The 21,308-nt window shown below is 44.6% G+C and overlaps 2 protein-coding genes across 4 annotated transcripts in view; one reads left to right on the top strand and one right to left on the bottom strand.

Annotated features, from left to right (window-relative positions):
- LOC143301511 (MYG1 exonuclease-like) overlaps positions 1-20,334 on the bottom strand; it is a 47,822-nt gene extending 27,488 nt beyond the window's left edge. The window contains exons 1-4 of one of the 2 annotated variants that reach the window (XM_076615853.1): positions 20,042-20,334; positions 18,144-18,232; positions 17,246-17,473; positions 15,958-16,053 (exon numbers count right to left, since the gene is read on the bottom strand). In XM_076615853.1, the coding sequence (XP_076471968.1) occupies positions 15,958-16,053; positions 17,246-17,385 (236 nt within the window). In that variant the 5' untranslated portion in view covers positions 17,386-17,473; positions 18,144-18,232; positions 20,042-20,334. The remainder of the gene's footprint in view (positions 1-15,957; positions 16,054-17,245; positions 17,474-18,143; positions 18,233-20,041) is intronic. The other variant, XM_076615852.1, reaches the window with a different exon arrangement.
- Positions 20,335-20,440: 106 nt separating this feature from the next.
- The window catches only part of LOC143301510 (uncharacterized), a 35,799-nt gene continuing 34,931 nt past the window's right edge, over positions 20,441-21,308 (top strand). The window contains exon 1 of one of the 2 annotated variants that reach the window (XM_076615849.1): positions 20,441-20,462. The gene's annotated coding sequence lies outside the window, so the exon portion shown is untranslated. Of the gene's footprint in view, positions 20,463-20,520; positions 20,581-21,308 lie in introns of those variants that run through there. The other variant, XM_076615850.1, reaches the window with a different exon arrangement.

The raw sequence follows: 21,308 nt of genomic DNA, 5'->3' as shown, positions 1-21,308 counted from the left end.
AGAGCCGGTGACAGAATGCTCCCTTGCGGAACACCCAGCTCCTGCTCGTGAATGTCGGACAGAGTGGTGCCGACCCTCACCTGGAATTGTCTGTCTTGCAAGAAGTTGTGGATAAACTGGGGCAGGTGTCCTCGGAAGCCGAGCTTGTGCAGGTCTGAGAGGATTCCAAATTTCCAGGTGGTATCGTAAGCTTTCTCTAAGTCAAAAAATATGGCCACCACATGCTGTTTGTTGACAAAGGCATTCCTTACAGTGGTTTCCAGACAAACCAGATGGTCAATGGTAGATCAATGCTTGTGGAAACCGCACTGTTCTTTCGCCAGAAGGCCGTCGGTCTCTGTTTCCACATCAGTCTACCGTTGACTATCTTCTTCATCAGTTTGCAGATGCAGCTGGTCAGTGCTATTGGGCGGTAGTTGGAGGGGTTTGAGAGGTCTTTTCCCGGTTTTGGCACTGGGATTATGAGGGCTTTCCGCCAGGAGGGTGGATAAAAGCCTGTGATCCAGATGTGGTTGTAAACTTTGAGCAGGGTGTCCAGACAGGTTTCGGGAAGATGTTTTAAAAGTTTATAATGGACCTCGTCCATTCCTGGAGAGGAATCCATGCAGGTCTGAAGGGCAGATTTTAATTCATTCATAGTGAAAGGAAGGTTGTAGCTCTCTGTGTTGCTGGAAGAGTTGCAGGGTGTTTTTTCTTTCAGGTTTTTGGTTTTGAGAAACAGAGCAGATTTGTTGGCAGATCTAGAGTCCAGTTCGATTGTGGAGGCTAGCAAATTAGCAACTGCTTTCTCCTCTGTGAATGTGATCAGAGTGTCTGAGAGTTTAAGGTGGTGAAAAGTTGGGCAGACGTTTTTGCCCTTAATTTTTTTTTTTTAAAAACCCTCCACACTTTCTTCTTGGGTGTGTTGGAGGTTAAGGAAGAGCAAAAATCTCTCCATGATTTTCTCTGGCTCTTTTTAACCCATTCCGACTCAGACAGTCTTGTGGCTATTTCCTATCAAAATCCCACCAGAAGGGAAATAACACCGCAAAAAATTTACACACATTTTCCAAAAAATTAAATTAAAAATCAATTTTCACTCACCTTTAATCAGGACATAGATGAAAAAATCACACACAGATTATTTTGTAAGAAAAACATAAGTCCAGAGTGATAATTTCAAAAGAACTTTAAAAAAAGAAGTAGGATTTCCTTTTTTTTTTTTCATTTCTGTGAACCATGGTTTCATTTACAACCAACAAAAGATAAAACTCAGTACATTTTTTTCACCCACACCATCTCAAAAGTTTCATCAACATTGTATAAAGATATAATTGTCAAACTGTTTGTGCTTTCTTTTTTTCCCATGTCTTTTTTCAGGTAAAAAAAAGAAAAAGAAAAAAGGTTCATCTGGTCTGGAAGCAGGGACACTGAAAAAGAATTGTGAAAAAAAAAGACCAATAAAAAGGAAATTTTCTATCTAAAATTACGTTTAAATAACATACTTACCGTGACCCAACTAGTGCAGACTCCGGCAGGGGTCTGACATTCCTGCCTGTGCAAACTACTATCCGCCTATGCGGAGAAAATGAAACTACGGCCGATAACCTCCCAGAAGTAGGTAACCTCCCCTTTGTCCTGCTGGCTAGCGCCCTCTTTTGATGGCAATATGCCATCACCAGTGCAGCGAGCAGGGAGAACAGGAAGCGGGGAGGATGGGAGGGTCTTAAATTTGGGTCACAGTAAGTATGTTATTTAAACGTAATTTTAGATAGAAAATTTCCTTTTAATTACACATACTTAACCGTGACCCAACTAGTGCAGAATAGCGCGACAAGGTGGAGGGCTCGCCTGTTCTACTATCTGTGTGCTGTGATGGGCTGTTGTGCAACTACCACAGAAACGATGCCTCTTAAGCCATCATCCTGTAGGCGTGCGATGTCTCTCTGGTAGAAGTCGATGAGCCATCATCCCTAAAGCGACAGATGTCCCTCAAGTAGAATTCGGCGAAAGTAGAGTGTACTGTGTCACCTAAGGATATTGGTGCGGGCAAAGAAGACAGAAGTCCGCAGCCGAATTGTGGGGGAGGTCTGTGGACCACAGCTGTGCTGATAAACGTAGGGCAAAGAAAATCGGGTCGGAGGGTTGAATCCACACTTTACTGAGAGCCCTTCGAATCAAAGGGAAGGAAACACGTACCCTTATACTATAGGGTTGTCTCATTTGAGCGCGGTTGAGCGTCAATGCAAGGAGGTGCACATGTGGTTTGATCTGATGATTCCACATCGGATGTGGGCCGATAGTGGAAGTGATTTTTGGTTTTGAAGGAAACTGTGGCACGAGACAGAGGTAGGTCGCCATGTTGGGCTTGCCTTAGGCATGACAGCCAGATCTGTAGAGCTCCTTCATGCGAGCTGACAGGCAATGGGCGCCCCCCCACCACTTTTTTGTCATTGCCAAAAAATGACAGCACTGGTATGTTGCCTATGCACAGAATGACAGACATTTGGCAACAAAAGACTTGATGTCCCTGGTGCCTCTGGGACAGGGTTGTGTAATTGCCCAGGTAGGAATCATCATGAAGGGGCTTACGGAAGGCTTGGTGGCTTCTCTACCTGAGTGTGGCATGTTGGAGCCACCTGCAGATAGTTGTCGGTGGTCAATGGCTGGGTTGGATCAGGCTGTGGAAGTGCATTTCATGCGCCCACAGGTCACTCAGTCTCATTCTGTGGTGGAATACCAAATGAAAGAGGGTTTCCATGGGGAAAATTTTTTGCTGAAGGTTCTGTAGTGAGAAAAGGGACCAGATCCATGACAGGCCTCTGGCTGTGTGTGGTGCGCACTGAGTCTGGGATGGAGCGGGGCGGGGGCAGGGAGGTAAGTGGCTCAAGATGTGTTGTACTGGCTATTTACATCAAAGCACTGATCTGACATACGTTTCCAATATGGCCGACTGCAAAGTGAGAGCTGTATTATCAGTGGTTTCTTAATTGCAAAGGGAAATCATTTGCAGCTTAGCCTTTCATGAATGACTGTGTCTCTCAAACTGGAAGTCAAATTGCACTGGGACTTAGTGCTGTAGCCTTGGGCCTAACTAGCCATTGGGATCCGTCCTAAGGCCCTCTTGATCAAGGGACCGGGGATGCAACTTAGGCAAAACACTCTCTACTGGAAATTGTATAATCGAATTCCAGCCCAAATAGTTGGGACAGCAGTTGCCTCCTCTGCTGTTCTGATGGTCATTGTCGTACACGACTGATTATCATATATTGTTCCTAGGAGGACACCAATCAGCATGGGTAAATCAGGAAACAGCTGCTGTGTGCTTGAGGGATGGTGTCCACCATGCAGGTTATGTTGCAATGTAAGGGAGCCGGAAAGAGTTGACGGGGTCTTGTGGTGCAACCATGTGTCTGAAAGACATGGTGCTTGCTTCCGAAGTGACAACAAAGTCATCCTCTGACAGGCCCTTGACTGAAGGCTGGGGCTCCATGATGGGATAGCCTGCCTAGGCTAGAAACCCCTGGAAGTGTCTCATTGAGAAGGAGTGGCCATCTGTAACCACAGCAGTGGTTGTGTGTTGAGGCTGAAAGGATCGGGCAGGGAAGACCAAGTGCAGAAAGTGCTTTCAAACGCCAATTGTTTGAGACGCTGATGCTGGATCTCTGTTCAAGCAAGGTGATGGGGCGAACTGATGTGCTTGAATGCGGCATCTGCCGTGTTGGTATGAGTGGGCAGTAAGGTACACCCCTGTGGCTAATGGACGGTTCGTTGTGCGATGCATCTGTCCTCGTCGATAAGCCTTTCTCCCAAATGCAGAGGAAAACAATTATGACCCAGGCCTTCTGCTACTAGAGAGGAGTGGAAGAGATGGGCTTAGGGTGATTGTCGTCTGCCCAGTGGGCAGTTTTTGGGTCCGCAAAAATTTTGGGAATCAAAGATTGACACCCCTTCATGGGAAGGCTGGCTAGGATGTAGGGCCTGTGTGGAGCTGTTGTCACAACCACAGTGGTGCAAACCAAAGGTTGTTGTAGGCAAGGGGGGGAAGAAGGGATGCCTTACAAACTGGGGAGGAATGAAGGGCATGTGTGTCCGGAGTGGCACTTCTAAGTTGGACTGCCTCATCCCTCCTTGTGCCAAGTTAGGGCATCTCCAGCCCTATGGTTGATTGTTGTAGGCAAATGAGTTGGGTTGCCTTGTCCCTCCTTGCGCCAAGAGAGGGCATTCTTAGCCCTGTGGGTGGGAATGGCGTGTGTGGGTCCCTAAGGACCAGCCACTACTAAAATGTGAAGGAGCATACATTCAGACGTGAATGAGGCAGTTTTGTCTGTGAGTGCAGTCGTCCTCCGAAAGCAAGGTAGGGATGAATTTATGAAAATGGATACATACATGTGCAAAGGGAATATAGACTTCCATCAACTCAAGTATTGATGTCAGAAATATGCCAATGACAAGGGATCGAAACACAAGAAATAAGCGGCTGTATAAGCATACGTGTAGAGTGCACAGATATAGCCAAGTAAATGGGTAAGTGTGCATAATCAGTAATGGAAAGGAATCTGTGTATGCACCTAAATATGAGATGTACATACACGTATGAATAAAGTGCAAGTACGTAGGCGCAGAGAGTTCAGGGCATTGTGGACAGAAGGCCGCAAATGCAAGTGTGCCTATATTGCTATGTAGGGAATCTCAATGAATAGATGTCAATGAATAGAGATAGAAATATAATTGTACATGTTAATAAGAAAGTTGTCTGAACCTATCCCATAAGCGCACACGCATGTGTATTCTGAGGGATAAGTATACATCTATAAGTGAATAAATGTAGCAAGATATCTCATAGATATATATGTATATGTGCGTGTATATATATACATATATACATACACACACATATATACATACATACACACACACACACACACACATATATATACATACATACATACATATATATGGGCATGTGTTTTTTTTGTTTTTTTTATGTATATATATATATTTATACATACATACATATATATATATATATATATATATATATATATATTTCGTGATTGTTGATTGTGATAAAAATCAAAAGGACAGAAGGGGAAATATTGTGAGTTATTTCCTGTTATTGTGTATCACAAGAAGAGAATGGTAATAGGACTGGTTGCCTGCAGAGGGCTGTGTGTGTGGGGGGATGAAGAACCCCAAAGTTCAGTCGCCAATAGCCTGAGAAACAGCAAGAAAGGTGTAGTTGCTGTGCAAAGATGTGTAAAGTCCATGAATGGGCATCAGGACCCAATGAGAATTCGAAGAAACATCGTTGGTGGGCAGCACGGGGGGCAGAAGTGACATGCTGTGTCGGTTACAAATGCGGAGTTGCCTCCCTTGGTGCCAATATTTGGCGAAAAGGATGGTGTCTTTAGAGCACATATCCCCCGGTGTGACGTTTCCTCACTGTAGAGGGAGGAGCGTCATGCTGCGTGCGAGAGTCCGTGGTTCAATGCCACCTTAACCGATAATAATAATGTCCCTTAGTGCCGTGGGCATCCCGACCCGAATCGGTCGCCATCGGACGCGAGACGGTGGGGACATGTGGCATGATGGCGCCGTAACCAGACAAGATCGGCCCGAGTACTGCCGAGTGGCAGGATCGAGTTATGAAGAGGCACTCCGACGTGGAATTGCCGATATTAGTCTGGGTAACAGTGGAGATATGCAGTGGGGCAGAAAAACTGGCACTGCCGAAGTTCAATGGGCTGTGCACGCATCTGCTCTGTGCGCAAGGGGTGGAGCAGGTGCTAGGTGTGGCACCAGTGCATAATTGCCGCAGCAAGTTCCCAATGGGTTGCTGGTTGTTTGGTTGAGCAGCTTGCTGAGACGCCATTAGTGGATGGGAAACAGCAGCAACCGGCGGTGTGGCAAATGGGGTCATCACCGCAAAGCTTGAAGGGACCGAGCACGCACCTGCACTGTTGGCGAGGAGCCATGCCGGTAAAGGGAAGTAACTGCGGCGGTCACCGGCAAGGGTGCCGATGCAGGAGTTGTCTCCCTTGGATCGGAAAATCGGACAAGGGGAGGCTGCACACGCATGGGCAAGCGTGTCCCTTAGTGGTCCACCATCCTCCCTACCCCTGGGTCCGAGACGGAAGAGGCATACCGCGTGGGGGGCGCGTGAGCCAATGTCACGGCCGCCGCCATGGTTGCATCGCACATAGGGCCCAGTCTAGCGTGCGGATCTAAAGCCAGTGTATGGTGTTGTTTTCCAAAGGGGTTATGGCACATTCCCAGTATGTGTAATTAAAGGGGTTATGGCACATTCCATTGTTGACATGGGAAAAGTGATAGAGGAGATTCAGATCGACTCGGGTGTCCTACCGACTGGCAGGGCCAAGAAACGCGGATCGCGTCGACTTCGTTTGCGAATTGAAAAGGAAAGCATCAATGGCACCACTGACCTGAGTATGGGGTAATGTACCCCTAGAAGTCGCCGGAGAGGGTGCAGGAGGTGGTGGAGGTCTGGAGTCGACCGGAGGAAGCGAAGGAAGTGGGGAAGGCGTCGGGTTGGCGTTGTTGAGAGGGCCAGAAATAGAGGGCCCAGAGTGTCCACGAATCGATTTCGATCGCGCCTTAATTTTAGCCCGATATCCAAATCGAACCGTATAATTATGTGACCTGGTTCGAGACAAAATTTGACAAAAAACAAGAACGCCAGAGAATCGACAGACAGACAGAAAATACGAAAAAACAGGACAGGAGTCATAATGGCTGCCGGAAAAAGAGGGCGCTAGCCAGCAGGACAAAGGGGAGGTTACCTCCTTCCAGGAGTAGTTTCATTTTCTCCGCATAGGCGGATAGTAGTTTGCACAGGCAGGAATGTCAGACCCCTGCCGGAGTCTGCACTAGTTGGGTCACGGTTAAGTATGTGTAATTAAATTATAAATGCAGTCTAATGTTCTGCCAGTGTTGTCTGTTGTGTGTGCATGCTACTGTGTATCTGTGTGCACTTTCTGGATGATTTCCTGGTGGAACTGAACAAAGCACTGTCCCTTACACAGAAGCACTTTGCAGACAAGGCACCCGAACACGCTCTTGACACCATGTCCCTTCTAAGTCTGCACTTTTGCCTTCTGGCAAATAAAACAGTTTTTTTTGTGCCGGGAATCCGTTGAATGGTGTGCGTCAAAAGCTGTGAAGCGGTCACTCCTGCCTGAGAGATGGCCTGGGGAGCTGCACGGCGGCGGTTGATGTTTGCCTCAGACAGTCTTCATCACAGCCAGACGGAAGTCTACCAGATGAAGTCCTTTTCTGGAGAGTGAAGGTTGGTGGGTCATCTTCCAGATGATGAATGAATTCACCATCGCCACCTGCAGCAGCCACCAGCACAGGTACCGCCACCATTTGATGGAGGGTCGTCTCACAGGGTAGTATGACGCGTACTGATTGAAGAGGTCTACACCAAACATGCTTTGGTTGTAGACCGAACTGTCACTTTCCTCTTTCCAACAGGCGCTGTCCTCTCTACTTCCCCCATCGCTGGTTCCACATTGGTTGACAAGATGGCAACTGGCTTCTTGTCTTTCCAAAGAGTTGCGACCATATTGCCATCTTGCCGAAACTGCACGTCGCCACGTTTCATCTTTTTGGCAACTGTGGCGTTGAGCTCCTTGGGCCAGCCGGACCTGTTCAGCCGAACAGTGGAGCACATATAAGCCTTCCTCTTCTCCAGATCTTGGGACAGTTTCACTGATGAAAAATAGTTGTCGAAGAAGATGTGACGTCCAGAGTCCAGGAAGTGCTCTGCCATCTTCATCACCACATGGCTCCTCAGGCCATGTGGCATTGGTTCTGCGACAGCCCCCTGGTACACATCAAAGTTGAGAAGGTATCCTGTCCTGGGATCAGCAGCACACCAGACCTCGATACCCCAGGGATTTGGTTTTCCTAGAAACAAAAAGCATGAAATATGTGTATTTTTTCAATTAGTTCTAACAATACCAGCTGCCTGAAAAAAATTTTTTTGTGTGGTTAATTCTGATTTTGCCCATCTTGTCAGCAGACTGGAAGTGGAATGATCCTAAAAAAAAAAAAATTATACACTATGAGTATGATTTTCTGATAAAACACACACTCACTGACACACGTGCGCGCGTGCGCATACACTCTTTCTCTCAGACACACACACACTTTCATGTTCTATACGCACCTTTGATGTACTGCTTGAAGGAAAGACGACCATTGAACTTGATCATGGCCTCGTCGATAGAGATGTCCATGCCTGGGTTGTAGTGGGTGCAGCTGTTGTTTGACACCAGATCCAGTAGAGGTCGAACCTTGAATAAGGGGTCATAGCCTGGTTCATCTCTTGGCACAGCATTTTTGTTGTTGTTCAAGTGAAAGTATTTTGAGAGCTTCTGGAATCTTCCTTTGCTCATAACATCTGCCACAGCAGAATTCCTCAGCATTGGATTTGTTGCCCAGTACATTGACAGGTCTGGAAGTTTTACAAATCCAAAAAGAAACTGGATATAAATGAATATTTTCATCTCTTCAGCAGTGGTCTCCTTCCAGTTTCTATCAAATCCTTTTTTTTCTCTTGTTTTTCCTTGGCATACTCATTGGTCTGTACTGCTGTATCAGACCAAAAAGTCTCCGGAATCATCAATGAAAAATAATTGAAGGGCGTAGCATTCACTGGCAAATTGTGTGACACACTGATTTCCAGCTTGTACTCTTCGTCCAATTTTATAAAAGTTCCACGTGTGTTCACATCCTTCGTTTCTGTTGACCAGTTCGTTGTCACAGTCTTCTTTTTATTTTTTGTCATTTTTCGTTTTTTTGGCCGGCTTGGACCAGAAACAACTGGTAATTAAAAAATATCACTGTCATCACCATTCTCATCTGCTGAATCTTCCGACAATGAGTCTGATTCTAACTGACGAAGAAATTCTTCATTGTTCGGATCGACATCAGAGTCTGAATCATATTTCACTATCTCACTGCATTCAAACCCTTCAAAATCACTTTCTTCATCATCTGTGTGGCCCATAATGCTGTACCACCACTCACGGTTGTTCTCCGCTGCCATTTTCCGTTGATGACTGACTGAATTTTCCACAATTTTCAAAAAATCGTAGCTCAGAAACTACTGCACCGATCAACACGCTGTCAATTGCAAATGGCGGTTTTAGAATGGAAGTCTCGTGTCAGATCTCACTCATTTGCATAAAAGTAAAGGCTTATGGGATATCAAACAGAGAAAATGATGATCTGAATCCGCTTTCACTAGGTTCTCGCGCGTCTTCCGGGATTCTCAAAGCGGAAAGACGGCGGGTGGCAGCGGGTCTTCCGAGTGGGATTGGGTTAAAAACATATCTGGCTTTCGCCCTCAGCTGTTGATGGTCTCCGGTCTCCAAAAGATGCGCCGTTGCGCTCTCTTCCGAGACTTACGGGCCTCCCGACATTCAGTGTCAAACCAGGGCGTTCTTGGCATCTGAGGCTTGGAGGTAGACGATGGGACTGCTGCTTTGGCGCATTCTAAAATGATCTGTGTCAGAGTGTCAGCAGGATCCTTGCTTTTTAAGACTGTTTCTTCCTGCAGCTCCGCTCTTAACTTTGTGGTAAAAATTCCCCAGTCAGCTTTGTCATAGTTCAGGCGGTCAGGCAGTCATCTTCCCCATCTGTGGGGCGGAGGATGACAGGAAAGTGGTCACACCCGTGCAGATCGTCGTGCACTTTCCACTCATAGTCCAGGACCAACGATGGATCGCAGACCGACAGATCTAAACACGAGAGCTTCCCAGAAGACAGATGAAGGTAAGTGGGTGACTTGTCGTTAAGACAGCACAGGTCCACATCGAAAGAAGGTTTTCCAAAAGAAGACCTCGGGCTGATGTCACCTCACTTCCCCAGAGCAGGGAATGGCCATTGAAGTCACCCAACAGTAAGAATGGTCGTGGGAGCTGATCAACAAGGTTCATGAGGTCCTGCCTCAGAACACTGACGGAGGGAGGAAGATACAGAGAACAGACAGTGATGGGTTTCTTAAGTGTGATTCTGACTGCCACCGCCTGTAAAGGGGTGCTTAAAGGAACTGTACTATATAAAAGGGACTTACGTATAAATCCCTCTTGCTTCGGTTGAGCGGGTTTAAAAATGGAGTTAAAACCAGAGAGAGATAAAAACTTGCCATCTCTTTGCAGAGTCTCTTGCAGCTCCAGCACTGAAGGTTTCAAAGCACGACTAAGCAGCTGGAGTTCCTGGAGACTGGCGTAAAACCCACTGATGTTCCAATGAATTACCGCCATTAAAAAGGTTAAAATAAAGCAGCAGCCTAATCCATTGCTACCCCCTGCTCCTCTGCTTGCGGTGGCTCAAGGTCAGCCAAGACCACATATCTATTTTTTGTCTTTAAAGTCCTGTCTGATTCCGACCAAGCCAGAATATCCACCACCTCGGCTCTCCCTGACCCCACCGAGGCCGCAACTCTCCCCTCCTTGGGTTTTGGAGGTACGGGGGGTTACTGGGCACTCCCACCAGCCCGAGGGGCAGGCAGACGAGGGGCAGGATGAGGGGGGAGGGGACGGGAGACGTTAAGTTGTCCATCTGCGTCCCTGTGGACATCATCTGGATCGCAAAGTCCACCATCCTGGGTATGACGACAGAAGCGTATCACAGTCCTGCCTTAGGCAATGTAGCCTCCACTATCTTACGGGCTTCAAAGAACGATATTTTCTTCTCCGTCTTCACCTTCTGGATTTCTTTTTCTTTTTTCCAGGTGGGACATTCTTTAGACGAAGACGGGTGGCTGACTCTGCAGTTCACACAACAGGCTGGACTGATGCACTCGCCTTGGTGCGCCGCCTTTGAACAGGTGCCACACGCCTCTTCCTCCATGCAGCGGTCCCGCACATGTCCGAATTTCTGGCACTTGAAACACTGTAGAGGGGACGGTACGTACAGACTTACATTCACCTGCAGGTACCCGACTCTTATGTCCTTGGGGACATTCGGGCAGCAGAAGGTGAGGAAGAATGTGTTGGTCGGGACTCTGTCCAACCCCTTCCTTACTGTCACCCTGTAAACATCCATCACTCCCTGAGAGGACAGCTCGCTCTTAATCTCTGCCTCAGACACTCCTCTCAACTCAGGGCATCTGATGACCCCCTTCGAGCAGTTAAGTCCTTTGTGAGGGGAGACCTTCACCACCCCATCCACAAAAGTGGCCGCTTTAAGCAGAAGCTGTGTCTGCCTTTTCGATGTCGTCTCCACCAGAAATGTTCCATTCCTCAGCCTCTTGATAGACTTCAGTGCGCCTGCTAAACATTGGAAGCCTTTCTGGATGGCGAAGGGGCCGAGAGCCGACAAGGGCTCGTCATCATCAGTGCCCTCTACCACAAGCCATGACGGCCAATATCCAGAGGTCTCTCCGACCTCCAAATCAGAGTCCGAGTCATCCGTTCCTTGTCTCCTCCTTTTTGCAAGTTTAGGGGGGTGTGATTGGATAGAAGCCAAGGTTTTTTGGATCGTTAATTCATCCCTCCCTTACCCACCCACCATGGGGTCCAACTTAGGGGCCAGGGTCAAGGGAACACCAGTTTGATCCCTTCCAGGTTTCGGGAGGGACATACGACCAACAGTCTAGCTCCAACGCGTTCCCCCCCGATCATGCCCAGCTCCCGGGGACAGCCTCTAAACTGCCAGTCTTGACCCAGCCCCACGAAGGGGTAGCCGATTGACACACATGGGCCAATGTGTGCCGCCTGTCTTAGGAGAGGTCCGAGCCAAAGGGACGTGTTGAGAGCAGCGTGCTCTCTCAATCCCCAGGATCTCATTCCCCTCCCTCACAGGTCGCGCCACACGGCAAACACGGCGGGCCTGAAGAAGGCCGCAGAGAAAAAAGAATGTGGAAAAGAAGGCTTGATGGGGAGCTGAGAACAGAAAAGAGGCGGTAAAAAGAAGAAAAGATAACAGCGAAAGGGACAGTGGGTCACTTTTAGTTTGGGCCTCACTCATGACCTTTCAGCATGGGAAACCCTATCAGGGGCATCAGTGCAAAAGAAAAACCAAAAAAACTCACCACTTATTCAGCCTGAACAGCTACCATGGCTATGTAGGCTGTCAATTAAGACCTGGGACTAGAGCAGTAAACCCTCAGAAGCACTGATGCCCCCGTCGACATAGCTCACTCGATCACTAGCCACTAAGCCTCACGACCACGACAAGGTATAAACTGCCAGTCTTGACCCAGCTCCATGTAGGGGTAGCCGACTGACACACACGGGCCAATGTGTGCCGCCGGTCTTAGGAGAGGTCCAAGTATGGAGGCGAGGTGCTGACAGACAAGCTGACCGCCTTCTTCCAGTCTTTCTGGGAGAGAGGGGAGGTCCCCCAGGATTTCAAGGATGCTTCAATTGTCCACATTTACAAATGGAAGGGAGACAAAACATCCTGCGATAACCACCGTGGAATCTCTCTCCTCTGCATCACCAGCAAGATCTTCGTCCGCATCATACTGAACAGACTGGTTGACCATGTTTCCAACACAGTCATCCCTGAAGCACAGTGCGTCTTCCGCTCAGGCAGGGGAACACGTGACATGGTGTTTGCCGTATGCCAGATGCAAGAGAAGTGCCATGAGCAGAACAAGGAGCTCCACATGGTCTTTGTAGACCTGACTAAGGCCTTCGACACGGTGAACCACCGTGGTCTGTGGAAGATCATCCTAAAGATCTGCCCAGAGAGCCTAATCCAGCTGATAGTGTCATTCCATGATGGCATGCAGGCGAGAGTACAGGAAAATACTGACATGTCGGATCCGTTCCCTGTGGTAAATGGAGTGAAGCAGGGCTGCATCCTGGCACCCACACTGTTCTCCATTCTCTTCTCTGCCATGCTGATTGACGCTTTCCAAGACTGTGACCGGGGCATCTACATTCAGTTTCGCACAGATGGCAAACTGTTCAACTTGCGGCGGTCCAGGGTGTTTGAGGCACTGTTGAAAGAGTTCCTCTCCGCTGATGACTGCACGCTTGCTGCACACACCCATGAGGACATGCAGTTCATTATGGACAGGTTCTCATCACCTGTAGGCGCTTTGGACTCACCATCAGCCTCAGCAAGACGGAGTCCATGTACCAACCAGCTAGCTCACAGAACGCCAGTGCCTCTCCCCCACCTGCAATCAAGATTGATGACACAGAGATCAAGTCAGTTGATAAGTTTTGCTACCTGGGCAGCACCCTATGCAGCAATGGAGCCCTTGATGCAGAAGTGACGCTGTGCATCGCCCAGGCCAGCTCTGCTTTTGGCAGACTCAACAACAGGCTGTGGAACAACAAAGGCATCAGGCTCAGCACCAAAATCAAAACCTACAGAGCTGTTGTGCTGGCCACCTTGTTGTACTCCTGTGAAACATGGGCAACGTATCGCCGTCACATTCAACAACTTGAGCAGTTTCACCAGAGATACCTGCGAAAAATCCTCGGCATAAAGTGGCAAGACAGGGTCTCCAACCTCCAGGTCCTAGAGAGGAGTGGCCTGCCCAGCATCAAAAGTCTGCTGATCCATGCCAGCTACGCTGGACAGGACACACTGTCCGCATGACAGACAGCAGGATCCCGAAGATGCTTTTGTATGGCCAGGTGAAGGAAGGCCACCGCGAACTTGGAAGACCCTGCAAGCACTTCAAGGACACCTTGAAGACAAACCTCAAAGCCTGTGACATAGACATCGCTTCCTGGGAAACTGATGCCCTTGACCGCTCTCGCTGGAGGATGCTGTGCTCTAGTGGCATAAAGATGTTTGAAAACAAGAAAACGCTGGCCATTAAGGAGAAGTGTGAGAGAAGGAAGCAGGGCTCAACTTCTGGAGATGTTTTCCCTTGCAACACCTGTGGGAAGTGCTGCGCATCCAGAATCAGCCTCTTCTCCCATATGAGGACACACACCGACAGATAAGCCTGCCTGCCTACTCATCTGTCGGACTGACGAGAGACTCCATCAATTTGATGCGAAAACAATAAACGATGACAGTCAAATTAAACACACACAAAAACAACAAAAGCACAGCTGTTCCAAGACTTTCATCTTGACTGACACTTCTATGGCAACACCTTGGCAACTTTAGAAGTGTTCTGTTCTCCCACACTTGGAAAGTGGCACACAGGGAAAAGGGATTCTGGGTCAGAGGGGTGGGAGTCTGGATGGAGGGGGAAACTACGAAAGGTTAAACAAATGGGAAATTGGGGTCTTGGGTCTTGTCAACAGCTCTGTGTCATTCTTCCCGCGGAGAGATGCTTCGTCGAACTGGGGGGCTATCAGCAGACTGGGGAAATGAGAAGGGAATGGAGGAAAAGGGGAACAAAGGGGAAACTTGGGGACTTTACAGATGATGGCAGTCCTGCATCATCTTTCCACCAGAGGCACACCTCGCCAAACCAAGAAGGGACAGCCAGCAGACTGGGGGAGGGAGAAACGAATAGAGGCCTAAAAGGCCAGCGTTATATTCTGGTCTTATAATTACAACACATACTAACAATTTATATGAAAAACAATTATGAGCAACAAATAACAATCTTCGAGTAACCTTCCCAATGTGCAGGTTACAAAAAAAAAAAAAGTTTCCATTCACTGATAATTACACCACCATATTTCCGTTTTCTTATACTATTTTTACGACATATGTACCATGTGGAAAAACAAACCAAAAATACTGAACATGCCACAGATGAATGAAAACAAGTTTAAAGAATAAACGTAAAGTCTTGGGATTCCTTTTTGAACCCCCTTCCTTTCCTACAAAAATTTTAACACTTATAGGAATGGAAATTCTAATACTGAGAAAATAAGGTAAAACAGAGCACTTACATGGAAAACTTGTTCTTCCCCTTGTGGTTACATATAAAAACAACAACTCAAACTCGGGTCACAGAGACCTCAAACACATAAGTGTTTAATAACTTGGGGGCCCAAACTCTGGCTCCACTAAACTGGGTATCCAACTGGGTGCCACCCACCCGACAGCTCCTCTGAATCTCACAAAACATAAGAGGGGAAAGAACCACTGCCACTCCACATAATGTGAACACGCTCAACCACACGTGCAATTCGGGAACAAATTCAAGCACTTAGAGACGCTAACTGGGGAAAAATGAAAACACAGGTATATTTAAAGAAGAAAACATCCAAATAAACAAACATCCTGCGACAGTTAATATACATGAATATATATCGCTCAGTGTTCCTGTGAAAGTAATAGTAAAGTTGGTATTCCGGCATGCATACATTCTCCACTCTTGCTCTTGTAATATTTAATACATACACATAAAAGATAGATGCAGAATACTAAATGCTACTTAGAACTACAAACCAGATTTGGTCTAGCTGAGTTTATTCCCACTCACCCACGCACCCAAAAAAGCAAGAGGCAAAGTCTTTATGGCTCATGTGTGATTCCTGCTTTAAAAAATAAGAACAAAAAATAAACATGCAGAGACAAAACGGGGTAGGTGTGTATGGAAGTGTTACCAGTTTAAGATGACTAATATATTGATCTGATATATTTGCTCACCATGTGAAATGAGTGCATGTTGAACCAAATATTGTGTGATGTCCATGCAATAATTGCACATAAACATCCCATTCTGATCTGCATAAGTGTTTTTCGATCAAGACATAGAACTGTTAAAGTTTCAAACTTTTCTAGTCTTAATCAAAACTTTCATCCGTAATTTCCTAGTTTATGGTTATTTTCTTTTATATTCATAACCCAAAAACATCTGTCTTGGATAAGGAGAATAAGACTGAAAGGAAGAAAGAAAATACAATATTGAGAAAGAAAGAAGAACAAGACTATTAATACAGATGATGAAATCTGACAGACTGTGCAACACTGATAATGATTCGAAAGCACTCTGAGTAGTGTGGCAAATTATTTCCATGCAGCTGTAACACAAGCATTTAGTAATCAAATGAGTCAGATGAGACAGACCTCTGGTGGTGGTCATAGTGATGACTTTCAGGGTTGTACACCCCTCCCACATCCACAACCACATCACACTCCTCCAGCAATTTGGGATCTCTGGTTCTGTGAACACAGCACAACACATCATGATAGACACAGAAAACATTATCTCCAATAAAAGAAATTAATATAAATAATATTGACTGATTGATTGATATGGATACTTATATAGTGCCTAACCTTGGTCAAAGACCAAGCTCTAAGCGCTTTATAAACACGGGGTCATTTGCACAACAGGCTGCCTACCTGGGTAGAGTCGACTGATGGCTGCCATTGGGCGCTCATCATTTGTTTCCTGTGTCATTCAATCAGATTTCAGGCACACACACATACACACTCAGACAGACCTGTAACATTTTACTTGTATGGCTGTTTTGTTTATCTACCCTGCCATGTAGGCAGCCATTCTCTGTTTTCGGGGGTGTGCATGCTGGGTATGTTCTTGTTTCCATTACCCACCGAATGCTGACACGGATTACAATTTACAGGATCTTTAACATGTGTATTGATCTTCTGCGTGCATATGCACATGAAGGGGGTTCAGGCACTAGCAGGTCTGGACATATGTTGACCTGAGAGATCGGAAAAATCTCCACCATTTACACACCAGGCGCCATCACCGAGGTTTGAACCTGGGACCCTCAGATTGAAAGTCCAACGCTTTAACCATTCAGCTATTGTGCCCGTCGTGGTAATATGTGGTGTAACAATGTAGAGAAAATAATCAGTCATAACACATGCAATTTAATAACTATTAAATGATAGGCATAAAATATAACAACTGAAAAATACGCAATTTAACTGAGAGTATATTCAATTCAATAAAGGTATCACATTAGTTATTGTGCACACATATAATACTAGCTTACTTTTGGTAGAATCGTATCATTAATTCTAATAATTCTAACTGCTTTAGGGCAGAATTTATTTCAGAATGAAGCTGCAATAATTCAGTTCTGTTCGTTTCTTATACTGAATCACAGAAGCATTTCCCTGAATGCAGAAGCTGATAATAATTTGCAAGAGTATGGATGCTATCACGTGGAGATAAAGTAAACAGTATAAAACCATAAGCTAACAAAATGCATGGTACAGAAGATGATGTCCCAATATCTTTCATAAATTTATATAAAAAACTAATATTGATATATTATATTTTTTAACTAAACATACATATATGATGCATAAATATATATATATATATATATATATATTCAAGTCATAAGTAAAACAGATATTTCACAAGCACTCTCACCTGACAATTTCAGCATCTTTGTAGACAGGGAGTTGTTTAAGCATGAAACAAGCGAGAACTTCATCACAGTGAAAAGTTCCATTGTGTGTGCCGATTTTTGCCATGCTGCGTGCTTTCTTTTTTGCTGGTTCCACACTCATGCCCACAGCCTTCACAGCTGGTGGTAAAACTCTGCTTGGACCTTGGAACAAAACTGTGCTTGAACCTCCAAAAAGTTTACTGAACTGTCTGCAATGAAGAAGACAAACTAACAATGATTAAATGATTTTAATCAGCATAAATGATAACCCTATCACTGTATCAATCAGTTACAATAATTTTATTACACGGAGATGGGAATATCATTTAACACAATACAGTGCATGTGGGGTCTCTTCAGCAGGTGCCACTGCCATGACAAATGATGACTTGATAGCGTCATATAAGTGATGAAACTGGAGTCATTTGTCAGAAAAGGTTTCATGGATCACAACAACTATCACTGAAATAATAAATATATTAAATAAAAATAATAATAACAATAAGAAAAACATGATACAGTTTTATAGTGCCCTTTCTCTTGAAGAGCCCAAGGGCCCTTTACTGTTTACATGAAAGAAAAAGTCGTAGTCAAATTATGTAGACTACTTATAACCACTCCCTCTCTCCATCTCCCCACTCCCTCTCTCATTCCTCATAAATTATATGCTAAGTGAATTTGGAGGCATGGGGTGGTATTGAAGTAGAAAACCAAGAGTGTTTACAGGTAGGTTCTGAAAAGATGAGTTTTTATTGAAGAGCGAAAGGCAGAGATGGTGTGAGGTGAATGGATATATGATGTGGAAGGTTGTTCCAGACATGAGGAGCAGCAAAGAGAATTCACCATAGGTTCTTGCATTCTCATGAGGGATTTTCATACCATAATATTCAGAGGAAAAGTGGAGAGTTCTTGAGGAAGTGTAACACTGATAAGGTCAGACAGGTAAGTTGGTCCAGTGGAGTGGAAAGCTGAAAATCAGAGACATGCAACTTTGTATTTGATTTTTGCTTCTACAGTGAGCAAATGTAGAGTATGGAGGTGTGGAGAAAAGTGATCAGTACATGGGACTCCTAGAGTCAGATGGGCAGCATTGTTTTGAAGTTTTTGCTAAAGATCATGAGGACAACTTGTGACAAGAGAATTACTGAAGTCAATAGACCGCTGGAGAGTTCTGAGCTTACATGAGGCGTGTCACATGATCTGTGCTCTCTAAGTTGATTGGCTCTACAAAATTGTAAGCAACAAAGACAATCAAGAGAGGCAGAATGTGTGAAACAGCAAGCTTCTTTTTTTAACTATTTACTTCTTCTTTTTTTTTTTTAAATTTCTATTTTACTATGCATATGATGGCACTTCATTGTACAGAGTTTGGTTCTAACAATAAAAGCTATCAAGTGAAGAAATAGAAGACAGCACATGTTTGCTGCTTTTGCATATGTGGATTGCCTTCGACTGCCATTCTCCCCCTAAACCTGACTGGCAGTTGGGCGGAGAAACTGGCATCAAATTCAACCCAAATGATGATGATTTGACTTATAATTCATCTGACAACTCTTGGAAAAGTGAAGGAGTTGAAATTAGTGACCAGTTTGAACAAAGTGACGGACATGTAATGAGCAGTCTGGACAACATGGCGGACATTTAAATCAAGAAGACAGCCTACAACCTTCAACATCGATAGGAGCTGACAATTCAGTTTTTACTCTTTATGTTTTTAATTTAAAGTTACAAGTAAATCATTGGATCCCTTGAGATCCCTTGAGACTTCAGCGACTTGTGTCAAAAAGGAAATTTTCTATCTAAAATTACGTCCTACTTCCGGGAGGTTTTCGGCCGTAGTTTCGTTTTCTCCGCATAGGCGGATAGTAGTTTGCACAGGCAGGAATGTCAGACCCCTGCCGGAGTCTGCACTAGTTGGGTCACGGTTAAGTATGTGTAATTAAATTATGTTTCAATCATTATGTGAAGTTTGGTAGCTATTGGTTGAGCGGTTCCTGTAACATTGTGTCTGAAGTAAACTGTGAAGCACCCCTCTCTTTGATGCAGCCCGGCCAAAACAAGCCACAGGTAAAAGACCTAAAAGGGCTGAATGGGTTAAAACATTTACCTGCCTCTACAGTGTCCATGAGGGTCTGGGTTCGAATCTTGCTCTAATCCTCTCTTACAAATTTTATTAGAAAATCAAACTGTGCGCCTTGTCATTCAGATGAGACAATAAACTGAGGTCCTGTGTGCAGCAAGCACTTGGCACACTGAAAAAGATTCTATGGCAACAAAAGTGTTGTCCTTTGACAAAATTCTGAAGAAGAAATCCACTCTCATTGGTACACATACATACAATGATACATACAAACATATATGTATATATATGTGTGTGTATGTATATGTGTATAAATAAATAAATATACGCACATACACTCAAAGTCCGACAAGCGCGTTGGGTTATGCTGCTATCAGGCATCTGCTTTACTGCTGCTTAGCTGATGTTTGGGTTTGTCCGAACGCAGTGACGCCTCCAGAAAATGGACACTAAAACTGTTGTTCATCCGGTTCTACTAAATATCCAGAGCTCTGAAATTTAGGAGTGCAGATAAATCTACCCAGTGAAACTGTAAATAGGGACTTAACGTATACTACAATGGTTATCTTGCAATTCGTTGCATGTTTGTTTATTATAATTTACGTCGAAGCTCCGAGTCTGAATAACGAAAGTACACTCCATACCACCTGGCTTCGCCGTTTTATAATTCATGAGAAACGTAAGATATGTAACATACCTGAACATAAGCCAGTGTCGCAAAAAATGAAAGAAGTGGCGGTGCCGGAACCGAAACTGACAGTCGGGACACAAAATTCACAAATTTTTAATTATCAATGGTGTGACTGTTTCCACCACCACAGGAACACGCGCCCATATTATCTTCAAATGGATCAATGACGCTTTGTTCTTTTAAAGTTATGCATGAAAATGTTACGGAACGTTATGAGACTTTGTTTCACTAAATAAAAATGCTATGGTAAGCCTTTTAGGGTGCTCATACTAGACCTGTTTGCTATTTATGTTGCTATAGTCGATATTTTTACTCGATTATCACACATACATTTGATCAAAAGCTAACTTTCAAGTCTCTGCTCTGTTTCAATCCTTGTTTTTCTCTTGGAACTAAACCGGAAATGAGGGATCATGATCGCTAAAGCGTAAGTGCTTTGGGCAAATGCTTTTGCAGATAGTATATTTTGTTGTTGAAAATGATGCAGTTTATATGCGTGCAAGCAGTTTACAATACTTGAATACAACTGAGAAGAAGCACATTTGGTTTGAGTTCATTGTAATTCTTTAAAAAATCACTAAACGAGGTGTCTGTAAACTGTGGCGCCATATATGACAATGTCATCGCTACATTTCAACCGTTTGCAAATTAACGCTGGGAAGCGTTTAAACTATATTGCCTGCTGTTTTTGTTTATTTTAAATGATTTTTTAATCAACTTTAAACAGAAACTGAATAATATGTCAGTAGAACACTGCAACACTTTGAAAGATAATACAAACTGAAGAGAAAATGCAGAGAAATGTCTTGATATTTTTACTCAACATTTATTTTAAACCGAATAAGAATCTTTGAAGAAAAGAATGAAAAATAGATGTTTGCCCCCCAAAATAAACTACTTTATCACAATAGTCACAGTACCACTAACTGCTGTTATAGAAGCTGGAGTTTATTTCCTAAACTCACACAAATTATGGTGCATTCAAAATTTTTTTTTTTTTTTAATCCATCTGTTTTGAAAGTTTTTATTGTCCACAGCACATTTTTCTGTGTGGAATTTATTTAAAGCTGATCTCCCTGGCTAGAGATTATCATTATGAAGACGATGTTGACAGAGATAGTTCACTTTGCTAGTTCACCTGTTATTGTAGATCTAATGATTGATCAATATCCTTCAGTATACACTGTATCAGTGTATACACAGTATGACCAGACTGCAAAGTACCTCTGACATAATGACAGAAAATTTCCAAGAAGATCAAGGAGTATGTTTA

This window comes from Babylonia areolata, chromosome 27 (assembly GCF_041734735.1).
Source record: "Babylonia areolata isolate BAREFJ2019XMU chromosome 27, ASM4173473v1, whole genome shotgun sequence".
NCBI lineage: Eukaryota > Metazoa > Mollusca > Gastropoda > Neogastropoda > Buccinidae > Babylonia > Babylonia areolata.
Note: the sequence above shows the minus strand (reverse complement) of the source record. Positions and strands in the feature narration are given on the sequence as shown.